Source organism: Dipodomys merriami, unplaced genomic scaffold (assembly GCF_024711535.1).
Source record: "Dipodomys merriami isolate MVZ:Mamm:240054 unplaced genomic scaffold, mDipMer1.0.p SCAF_9, whole genome shotgun sequence".
Lineage (NCBI taxonomy): Eukaryota > Metazoa > Chordata > Mammalia > Rodentia > Heteromyidae > Dipodomys > Dipodomys merriami.
Window position 1 is genome coordinate 57,447,319 of NW_027206512.1, and position 12,467 is coordinate 57,459,785.

At 33.4% G+C, this 12,467-nt stretch overlaps 1 protein-coding gene across 7 annotated transcripts in view; it reads left to right on the forward strand.

The window, feature by feature from the left end:
* Positions 1-12,467, forward strand: part of Lcorl (ligand dependent nuclear receptor corepressor like) — a 104,324-nt gene that overhangs the window by 75,069 nt on the left and 16,788 nt on the right. For 3 of the 7 annotated variants that reach the window (XM_070013087.1, XM_070013090.1, XM_070013089.1), the window contains one exon: positions 4,485-11,592. The exons of 1 other annotated variant lie outside the window; for it this stretch is intronic. In XM_070013087.1, coding sequence (XP_069869188.1) covers positions 4,485-9,291 — 4,807 coding nt within the window. In that variant the 3' untranslated portion in view covers positions 9,292-11,592. Of the gene's footprint in view, positions 1-4,484; positions 11,593-12,467 lie in introns of those variants that run through there. 3 more of the 7 variants (XM_070013092.1, XM_070013088.1, XM_070013095.1) reach the window with 3 other exon arrangements.

Consider the following 12,467-nt stretch of genomic DNA (forward strand, 5'->3'; position numbering starts at 1 on the left):
TTTTATTGAAAAACCTCAGTGTAACTTTAATATATTTGCTGCTGTGACATTTCAAAACATTTTCAGTTTATCAAAATGAATTACAGATTTCATTTTGGTGGGCGATACATTATCACTTTGCTAATAACCAAATTTGCAGTTTGTTCAGGGTCTTGATAGATTTACAGATGTTTAACACTGAAGCTGTTTTGAACTTTCAGTAATGTAAACTCTACTAATTGGGTAGTTAGAAGCTGGGCAGTGCATTTTAACTTTTACTAGACTCGTAAGAGACCAGTAATTTTTATATAGCAGTTTTAAAATATGGGTCAGAGTATTCATGTTGGATATATGGAGTATGCAGTTTTAGCAGTAAAGGTTATAAAGCACGTGCCTCCATTTAAGGAATGAGGATTTGCTTTATTGCTGAACATTCTCTGAGTGCCCCTTTTCTCTTAAAATTCAGGTTCTGATAAGTTTTCTAAGCCAGTTTTTCTAAGTACAAAAGGAATTCTTACAGCTGAATTTAAAAATAAGTGTACCTTCTCAAATACTTGTGTTTCTACACTTGTGTTTGTGTGTATTTATTAATCACGTACACATGTACTATTAAAGAGATTTTCAACTATTATTTTTAAAACTGCGTACACATATTTAAAGAAACTGAAAAGTGAGAAATACACAACCAAGCAACCAGGTAGTTATTTGGTCTCTGAGATCTATCTTCAGCTGTGAGTGTTACCTGCATACTACAGTATGAATCCTCTTGCTCTTTTTCTCCCCCAAGAAAATATACGTAATAGATTACAGAACAGCAGGCGTCAGGGTCATCTTAGTTTTTAAAGAATTAAGCCATACTTTGTGAGGGTCAGAACTTGGATTATTTAATATATTTTCCCCTCCCTCTCCCATTGAAAAAGTTAAAGTAAATGTTTCAGAACAATTTTATTGACTTCTTTATACAGAATTTTACTTGCAAAACATTGGGGGCTCGAATGCATTACATATTTATATTGTATTGAGCTTTTTTATTCCTCACACTATATTTACATTAATAAATTGATTGAGAAGTTTATAGTAAAGGGAAACTTAAAGAACACTTTTATATCATTTAAAAGATGACCTGACCAAAAACTTTACAGGATTCATAAATCAGGGATCATTTTGCTATTGACTTCACAGTGATCAGTAGTTTTATAGGTAATATTATAGTTAATTTGCAGCATTTTAGTACTTGTATTATTTATTTTTGGTCAGAAATAGTAAATTAAAATATTTTTTGATAGTTTATAGGTAATGATCAACCCATAACTTTTAAAAGAAACAAAATGTTTCTATTATTGAGTTAACTTTTTGATTACACAAACTGGTAAAGGCAGGGAAATTTATGGGTTCCCCTTCTCCCCAGTGGTTCTATTAAGATGCTCTTTATGTTACATTTTCAAAGTACTTTATGAATTTAGTTACCAGTTACTTCTTAATTGACAATTTTCTGAAAAATCCAGTTTCAGCAGACTTTTAATGAAGGTGAAAGCAACCCTTATGTGCTTTCTACTTATTTGAATGTTCCTCAAGTATTTTATATTTAAAATAAAAAAGAAGGAAAAGAAAAACAGTGCCTCTGTTTTTAGAAAACTACTGCTCAGTAAAGTTGTTTAAACCATTTCTGGTAGCTAATGACAATTTTATATTAAATTGTATACTAACTTTAGTGAGACTGATTTTTTTAGTTGTTTACAGTACAAATACTTGTATTTGTTTTTTAATTGCAGTATTTCCATTGTCGCAGTAATTTAGTAAAACTCTGTGGCTGCCTTGATTTTGACAGATTTTGTTAATATAAACTGATTGTTAGGCAATTAGTTATATTTATGCATAAATCAATTGCACTATAATTCATGAATTATTTATTACAATATTTTCTAATGAATTCTTGTATCTGTCTTGTGTTGTAAATGTACTGTAATTCTGTTCCTATTTTGTGTTGTTATATATCTAAATCTGATTGTATGAATTTTAATTGTTCAGTTAACGTGTTTCTAGGTTGTAATTTGTAGTAAAGCACTTCAATGCTTTTGCACTTAAATTTACAACACTGTTGGTGTGTGATTGATTTACTCATTCAGTAAAAGAAAAAATGGAAAAGGATTATACTTGACTACACTGAGTCCTTTGATTCCTTCAAGAAAGGAGTTTTATTAAAATTAGTATAGAACTTGACTTTCTAAGAAAGATTTGGATAAGAAGGCTTATAATGGAAAATGATAGTAACATACAAAAAAGATATTTGGGCTTGAAAGTCAAATAGGAAAGGATTAGGAAAAATAATATTAAGAATGAATATGGAATCTGAAAAATACAAGTTTAAGATCTTTTATATTTGGTTGGGATTTTTTTATTCACATTTGCTTTGAGGTTCTAACACACAAGAACTAAGGAAAAGAAAATTTGAAGTAAAAATTAAGTACATTGTAAGATGCTATAATATTAAGTTAGCCATCCACTGTGATATGACATATGTAGACTCAATATTCAGTTAATACCTATTTTAAGCAATGGGAATTATTTGGGAATTAGTGGTGATTGTGGAAGTTTTGAAATCCCATCATTAGAAAGAATAAATAGGATAGGATAACATTTCCAGGCAGAGATAGATTTGCTAGGAATGTCAGAAAAATATAATAATGGTTTTCATAATCTTAGCAGTTTAATCAAGCTGAAATGATAACACTTCATACTTATTTTCTGTTGTAACAGGACTCATTTGATTATTTGTTTTTAGAATTGATCTCAGCACCTTACAAATGCTAAGCACACACCTACCCATTATCTCTCTATACATGATATAATTAACAAAAACTATCTTTGGACTTGTTAGGAACTATTTTGAAAAAATACTAATCCTTAAACTACAGTACAACGTATTTTTCTTTAAAAAAAAAAAAAGTGAATTCTCTCTTTTTATTGAGTAGGCCTTAATTACCGCTTTAAAAACTGTTGAAGTACATGTGTCACAATATTTGGTGGGGTTTTTTTGCAAAAATTATAAATTTGTTGGAAAAAGTGTAATTTTATCTTAATTTCCTCTTCTCATTGCTTCCTGCATATATTTTCTGATAACTTAATCCTGTGTGTACACTCCCAACAATTACAAAATTAATTTCAAGAATGCTGTCAGGAAGGAGAAGAGGACAATGGGGTCATATGCCTTCATCTGTCCAGAGTCAGTCCTTGACTTAGAGCTGCCTTAGATTTTACAGCTCTTTTCACTTTGGTTCTTCTTTGTCTGATACATTCAAATCACAATCGATTCGTTTTTCCCAGATAAACTTTAGTTAATACATCTACATTTTGCTTTAGTATTTTTATCACTTAACATAAATTTTACAAACCATAAATGAAATAATACATAATATTTGAATAGATTATACCAATTTAAGGATCCAAATAAAAATAATTCCACTTGTTTTAAAAGAAAAACCTTAAATTTTCAATATACATGAACATAGTAATCCTATATTTAAAGAAAATACATTCTTCAAACAATATATTTGCAGTCCATAGTATATCCCAATTATAACATTGAATAAAATTCTATAAGTCAGAAACTATAAATGGCAAATATAACAAATTAGAGAAAGGTGATTTTCACGTACAGTTTGGTGATATGTTTAATTAAAATGGATACTTTTCTGAAACAGAATTCTTTTAATATATTTTATTCTTCTTGCTGCTGTTGAATTAAAAAATTGCAGACTTCTATATGGGTTGATAAGCTATCCTGGGTCTCAGAGTTAGATGTATGTTAGCTTCTGTAATAGGGCACTTTCCATCACTTGAAATTTAATAATTAGGTAAGTAATGCCTTTAGTTTTCCTATAATCACATTAGTATTTAAAATAAAACAGGTTTTTAAATAGCTTTCATTTTTTTAATTTTCTTACTAGGCTAAAATACCTGCAGCTTAATCTCAGGAAAGATATTCTATTATCTGTATAAACTCTAAATTCTTAATTTTTCCTTCTAACTATGCAAAGCTCTCTTATTAATGATTTTATTTTCATTACTTTGAAAAATATTTTAAATAAAGATAAAATTTTACCCTACCTCTTATTTTCCTTATTTGCACTAACATGGACCTATGATTGTCTGAGTAGCATACAAAATATTGCTTTACAAAAATGTGAGCAGAAGCACTTTCCATTAAATATTTAACATCTCCAAAATTTTTTAATTTATAATATGGAAATATATGTAATTATCAGCATTTATATTGCAAAAATAGGGCTTTGTTTTTAAGTCAGGCATCTTGTCATAGTAAGTTGATTATTATAAGTGCTTCTTTATATTTTTGTGAAAAAAAATAATCAAGATGTTGTTATTGCAGCTCTATAGGAGTCAGGAATCCAGCAGTACCAAGAAAACGTGTTCAAACGCTTGTCAAAATTATAGCTCCTTATGGTATTTTTACTGTAATTCATTTTTTGTTTGATTTTTATTTTTAGTTCAACTGTTGATGCAAAATCAGAGGAAGCTACTAAAATGGAAAAAGGAAAATCAGCGTTAAGCACAGTTTTGGAATCTTTGTGCAGACTTCATCAGCAACAAGTGCTGGCTATGTTGAAATTTCTAGTCCAAGAGCAGAGTGCTGCTTCCCTTTGCTGTTGTAATGCGTCATGCGCTGTTTCTTCAGAAACTCAAAAGCCCCTATTTGAAGATGATTTACATGGTCTGTTCTGTAGTTGTGAATATAGACTGACAGAAAGTGGGGGTTTACAAAATGAAAAGCAAACCTCTGGCTTAGTGCCTCTGCCAGCCTGTATTAAAGAATTACATTGCTTATCTTGCCAAACTGTAACTATTGAGCACATTAAGACAGTCATGACTAGAGGAATTTCAAACAGTCATCATTCACACAGGTACTGTTCTGGACTGTTACCAAACATTCACTCTACAAAATCAGCCTCTCATAGTCCTCTTTCATCAAGAGAGGTATATGATCATCCAGCCAGTCTTAAAGATGTTTGTAGATCTCGAAGTCCCTCACCCCCACCATTATCACCTGTACAGACTGAAGGATTTGAAAAATTGAAAGATGTCATCTCAGAGCTGTCAGCCTTAGAAAATAGCAAACTTGAAGCAAACACTAACCAGCCTCCATCTCTAACACCAGCAGAAATAAGCAGTAACAAGGGTCATCATGAAGGCAAAACTCTTAAAGCTAATAAATCTGATTCTGTCTTCATGGAAGCCAGCAGTAATTATACTATAAACCATGAAAAAGGTGAAACTGCTGTAATTTTTCAAGACTTAATGGATCGCATTAATGAAAAATTAAAATCAATAGAAACCACAGATGTAGCAAACCTTGTAAAGTTATCAAACAGTGATTATAATACAGATAATGATTTGAAATTGAGAGACTTAATAACATCTCTCTTGCATAATGCAAAGGCTAGTGATTATAGTTTTATGGAATTACTAAACCAACATGATAAAAAGGTAGAAAATAAAATCATTCAGACAAGATTTCGAAAGCGTCAACAGACCTTATTTGCAATGCACAACTCTCCTGATTCACCCATGATCAGGAGGCAGTCTTTACAGATAAAAAGAGAACTTGCGAGTTTAGATGAAAATTTTACAAGAAAAAGGTACAGTGAAAAAAATTCAAGAAAACTGTTACGTAATAGTGAGATATTTTCCTCAAATAAAGAACTCCATCATTGTCAAGAGACTTCTTTCCAGAATTCTCAAAGTTTTCAAGATAAAAATCTTGTAGGAACATTGTTTTCCCCAAATAATTGCGTACAGTCATTGCAAGAGCCTCTTCATAGTTTGGAAACTAACCTTGCTTGTGATGAATTTTCAGAAAACTTGAAAACAACTTCACTTGAGAAAAGGAGCATAGGAAAATCACAAGAGAAATCAAGAGCCGGAAGAAAAACTTTGCATAATAAGAGTGAGAATCCAAAACTAGAGAACACTCAAACACCTTTGAAAAATGATGCTTCTGGACTTCTGAGCAGAACTAAAAGAAATATTGTACCTCCAGGGTGGTATTCTATATATGTAACAAATAATTACATTTCTAAAAAATCCCTTAAGGCCAAAAGAGTATCAGAATCCAGACAGAATAAAGATCCAGTAAAAAATATTCAAATTGAAAGCTCACAAAATATAGACCTAAGCAAAATTGCAATGAGTTCCAATTTGCAAGTTCTTGTGGAGCGTTTGGAAGATACAATAAATATGGCCCATAGATCTTGGAACAGTCAGCCATTATCAGAAGGATTTAAAGCACCCAAGAAACTGATAGAAATTGATGGTAAAGACAAACATGCTGGAAGAAATATGGCTCTTACTTTAAGTAGAATGATACACAAAGAACAAAGCTTATCAAAATCTGCGATAGCATCTGGTAATATGAAAAGTCACCGGATGCCTACAGTGGGTGTGAATAACAAAAGATTAGATCATCTGAAACAGGCAGCTGTTGTGGAGTCAGGTAGCATGACTCCCAGTATGGAAAGTACACCAATAAAATGCGCAAATATTGAAACTGTTCCTTTTTCTAACTATTCTAGTCCTATCAAACTCATGTTTTTATCTGAGATTAAAAGTAGCGAAGGAATCAAATACACTTTAACTTCAGTTGGTACTTCAAGATGGAATACTGATCTTCCTCTTGAAAAACGCTCAAGCCATCATGTAACTGGAAGAAAAACAGAAGTGAGTGAAGTCAGGCCAAATGTCGACTCTGAACATTGCAATTCCAGTCATGATATGGACACTCTTCAAAGAGAATTAAACAAATGTAGTTGTGCGAAAGAAACTTCAGAGTCATCTGCAATGTTTACAGATTGTTTAAATAATGATAAGCCACAAGAGGAACCGAAGGACAATTCAAGTGGTGCTGTTGATTCATCTTTTAAAAGGAAACCAGGCAGACCTAAAAAAATAGGTCCCCAAATTGTGAAACAGATTAAAAGGCCAATTGGAAGACCACCCAAACCAAAAACTGATCAAAAAGATGTCACCATTTGCCAGAATGAGCCATTTAATGCTGGAAGAAGCCCAGACTCTCTCTTGTCTGAAGTAAAAGAAGGTGTTTATAAAAAAATGATTACAGTAACTGTTATTTATGGAAGGTCAAGAAGAACTAAAAGGCATGTTTCTGAAGGAAGCGTAAACACGAACAATATGTCATTGAGCAATAATGTTTCGGATTTCCCCCTTGTCTCCAGTAGTCTCAGCATTGTGCCTGGGCACAGAAAGGACTCAGGTGAAGGAGCAAGCGCAATGTCAGGCTTCACCACTGGAAGTGAGACCTTAGAATCTGGCTTTGATTATGTTAGACCTATCAAAGACAAACCTATAATACCCCAGACTTCCAAGATCATTATTCGACCAAATCAGAAGCCTTTGGCAATAATTAGGAAGCCTGGTAGACCTGCAAAAGTAAAAATCTCAGGCATATCAGTGACTATTAGTAGCATTTCACCTCAGGAAAGAGAAGTAAGTATTAGCAGCTGCTTGCCTCCCTTAGAGCAGGAGAATATGTTAGGAAAATACCTACCTGAAGAAAAGCATGACCAGCATTGCAATAAGGTGGATAAAACAAGACACACTGAAGTGGACACAGCTAAGAATGAATCAAAATGTCTAGTTAATGCAGTACCTTTGAGACATTCTGTTAGAGATAGAAAACCATCTCTGCATTTCTTACATTCATTAGCATCTCCTAGGTCACTTATCTATAGAAATTCTCTGCTTCATAAGTCATATAAATTCCACTTGCAGAAGGGCAAAAGGCAAAAGAAAAAACACAGGCAGTCAAGAATAAAAATAGCTTCAAAAGATATTCCAGGAACTAGACATTCAAGGAGTGCAAAAAGGTGTTCAGAAGATAACAAATTAGTACCTGTTTCTGAAGTTTCCTTGGACCCTATAATTTCATCAAACTCTTTACTCCGATGGTGGGCTACTTCTACTTCAAATGACTCTTTATTAGAAGAATTAAATAATAGATTTGAGCAAATAACAAATGCGTGGGTGCATGTGAATGGAGATGAAGCTGGGAACGTTGCTCACAAAACAGGATATATTGAAAAGGATCATTTCAAAATAGCTAACCCTTTGCAAACTTGTCTTTTAGAACTAGAAGTTTCACCTGTAAAAATGCTTTTTCAGAAAAAATATGATTTGAATGAACTCTGTACATGGTTTATGCAAACAACAGAAACACAGTCTCTTTCACTTGTTAGAAAGGCAAATGCTCGAAACCCTTTGGAAGTAATAAATACCAAGGGAATAAAATTAGGAACCAAATACTGTGATTTTAATAACAGCCCCTTCAGGAAGCACTTTAAAAAATTTGCCCTCTCTTCTCCTTCAAAATCAGTGGGGAAGTTTCATATACTGCATAAGATGGTTAGCTCTCCACTTCTAAATGTAAAAAGTAATTTAACACTCACTAGATTGAGAAGGACTGAGTTGAAAAGGTTGCGCCATGAAAGATGGAGAAGAGAGGGAAAAGCACCCAACCATGAAACAGCTGACTGGAACTCTAGAAGGAGAAACTTCAGATTTTCCTGCCAGAACCAGTTTTTGGAGAAGACTAGAGAGAGAACACATGCTGACGTTCCATTTTGTGGAAAATGCACAGTAGATCACCAGTGTATTTTACCACCTCCTGAGAGCAAGGATAACTTTTTGCAGGACGTGGTGGCAATGCCTGACTTGAAAACACGTGCTGGTTTACAAAATAAATTTAAGTCTGAAGCAAAAGAGAAAGGAACAAATGCCATCCAGAAAGATTTTGTATGTCCCAATAATTGGAGATCAAAAACCTTACGAGACTGTAGAATATTTTTGAGGAAAATTAACTGTCTTGAGCATAGAAATACTCTTAAGCTAAATACAGTCATTTGCTCTCCTGAATCTGTTGGCGGTGGAAGTAGTCAGCAGACACATAGAGAAGAACCGAAGCGTTTTACCCTAAGATCTCATTCTGCCAGGCAAAATGTTCTTGAAAAGCAAACTAAGGAAACAGAAAATGCTCAAGCAAATAGGCCTTCAACTGATAAAGTTGCTGAAGAACTTGGCAATAATCAGTTAAGTAACTGTGCTAGCCTTGACAGGAATCCTTCTGATAGTTCAGAAGTGCTTAGCAAATTGAACAAAAGAAAAAGACCACCATGGAAGACTGCAGAAATGTCAACAAAAAGACATAAACGGCAATCTTGCAACAATGGACAAATGGCAAACTATATTTCAAAATCCCATGTAGGTAAGTTTTTCTCTACTTAATTGTAAAGTTTCATTGTAGGTGCCTTGAGTAAAGTAGGAAAAGACAGAAAAATAACAGTTGATTCAGTTTTAATTTATTTCTAAAATACTTGGACAAGTTAATTTCTTGGCACCTAGTATGAAACTCATGAGATTAGGTGCTGCTAAATGTATCAGCTAGTGTACTCCTCCTCCTCTTAATATGTCTAGGATTTTGAGCACATAAAACTACAGTAGAGACATTAGAAAGCTTTAAAATCTATCATGAATATAAAAGTTCCTGCTTTTGCAATTAATAGATCTAATATAAAATCAGAAAGCAGTTTGATCATAAATATGATTATGTACCTAAAAATTTACTACACTACAGGCTAATATATATTCTCTCAATAAGTAACAATGGTTAGATCCTATATGAAGAAGTCAAGGCTGTCCGAATAGAATAGTAAACTCTGTAACATAAGAATACTAGGATACCAGTCTGCTCCCCCACCAAATTGTTTATACTATTTGGTATGCTTTGGAACTTACTTTAAGACTGCTTATTTAAACACAGTAGAATAACAAGATTTCCTCAGTAATCAATCAGTAGTTTCATTTTTTCTTCCATATCAAATGCTAATAAGTTCATTTTTACAGACATGAAGGTGAGAATACCATTTTATTTTTTTAATTGTCAGTCGTGGGGCCTGAACTCTGGGCCTGGGCGCAGTCCCTCAACTCTTCAGCTCAAGGCTAGTGCTCTATCACTGGAGCCCCAGTGCCACTTCCAGCTTTTTCTGCTTATGTGGTGCTAAGGAATTGAACCCAGGGCCTCATGCATGTAAGGCAAGCACTCTACCATTGAGCCAACTTCCCAGCCCTGAGAATACCTTTTTATAACAAAGCAAGGGAGAGTGAGTCATGGTTTGGATCATGCAAAATTGGAAATGCAAAAAGAAAACACTTAATAATGATGTGCTTCATTGGGTCATACTGACATGACGTCGTCCCAGGATGATTGTTACCCTCAGAATCTGGAAGGACATGGTATGAACACTGGGGTGGCCAGTGTACCACTTTCTTCACTGCTTATTTCATGGGTACTGACAGCACAGGAGATTTACACAGAGTGCTTCCTGTTTACTAATGACTTGGAAATGTAGGGACATTTATCATACGGATTCATTCTTTTACACTGTATGTCTTAGGGTATTTTGGGGGGAGATTGGTGTTGTTGGCTTTTGTTACCCTTTTTTCCCCCTTGGTAGTGCTAGGGCTTGAATTCAAGGCCTTGCACTTGATAGACAAGCATTTTGCCACTTGAGCCACACTCCAGCTCCACTCTTTTTTTTCTGGCTTGTTTCTCAGCTAGTATCCCACTAACATTTTTTTTCCTGGTCTCAAACTCTGATCCTCCCATATCTATCTCCCAAGAAGCTGGAATTACAGGTCTGAGCTACCGTGTCCAGTACTAAGCTTCTAAAAATGTGCCTAAAAGCTAAAGTAGGTTCTTATATTAAAATATTTCAAGCAGTAATTAAATTCTGCAACTTTATTAGGTAAAGACTTGATGGTCCCACAAAACCAGTTCTTATGAATAATTTCAGAATACCTAATCAATAATATTAAGCATGTAATGATTAAAATTTCAAATGTCTAACATGAAATGATTAAAAACTTTGAAGGAAGTCAAAGTAGAATCTCCATTATGAAAGATGATTAAGACCAGAAAGAATAACCTTTGTTTATTTAGTAGATAGCTGAAAACATCATTATAACATATACTGTGTTGGGGAATTAAAAGGGCAAGAACCTAACCTAATAGTAATATTTACCAAAAAATATGCATATGTATTTTTATGAAGAATAAAATGTAAAGTTTCATTTTTAATTCTCTGTACCATCCTCATTTCATGTGGTTACAGTTTATTAAAGGTAATTTGCATTAATTCATTTTACAACAGAACCGTATTTTATCCTTTCAGCAACATAACCATTGCATTTTCCTATGAATCAAATATAAGGTTAATTGTACTATGATTCCTTACCACTAACTATGAGATCATCCTAAAAAAGAAAGATGGAAGAGATCTATTCATTTGTCAAATTAGTGTTAAAATCCTTTTAGGGTATTGGAAAAAAAAATGTTAGCCTCATATGAAAGGTTGCTTTCCCTCTTTGTTCTTTTTTAAATTACTAGTACTGTTTCCTGTTCTGCTTAAACTATTACTTATCTTTAACTGATAACTTTCCTTCTTTGTTTTTTAACATTCTTTTTTTAATCAATCAACCAAGACATTATTCTTATACCAATGTAGTTATAGTAACATGTTATTTTTATCTGGCTTTTAAATGTTTGCTTCCAGTGTTTTGATTTGTTTTTTTTTTTCCTTTTTCTTTTCTCATTTTTCTCATTTTTCTTTTTGCTGTTTAGGAAATGACACTAAAACTCATGATTATCCTTGTGTGTGTTTTTCTTCTTCATAGACTAGTCACACTGAAGACTTGTGAGACTTAATAGGACTTTTCTAGAAAAATTTGTATGACTATAAGAATTTTGGAATATTTGTATTAGAAATATTATTTCTATCATGAATGTCTGATTTTGTACATTTTGATGTTAATTATCTAAATACAGTTTAATACTGATGGGTTTTAAAGTTTTATACTTTACCACATTTGAACTGCTTCGCATTAAGTATGCACATGGAAAGAGAAAGAGATTCTCTCCTGTGGGATAATGCATGCCTATAATACAAATTCACAAAGTTCCCTTCCCATCTAATTGAGAAAACAGGATCTTTTAACATTTATTTAGTCAATAACTAGAGTGTGATGTACACCTCGAGGAGGATATTATGTGTCTTAGGGAATCGAGCCAATGTCATGGTGTTTGAACATGTACAGTTGCCATGGCATGGGCTAGGAAAATGAATAGTGGTGTGACCAGAAAGGGGGGAAGGAAGTGTAGGACAGAGCCTGAGCCCAAGTGTATCTTCGCTTGTCATGTGTAAGCTGAGACTTGAAGGATATCCAAATATTAGAACTGAGCACAGCAGTATATCACACAGCACATTATATGGGAAAAAAATAGGGGCAATAAAAGAAAGTAAATTTATTCCCAACACTGAGTAATTTAATTGAGGTATAAAATAGGAATCATGGAGCATGGATTTGGCAGCTTGGGAGGGGGAAATGATAACTGATAAAGTTAC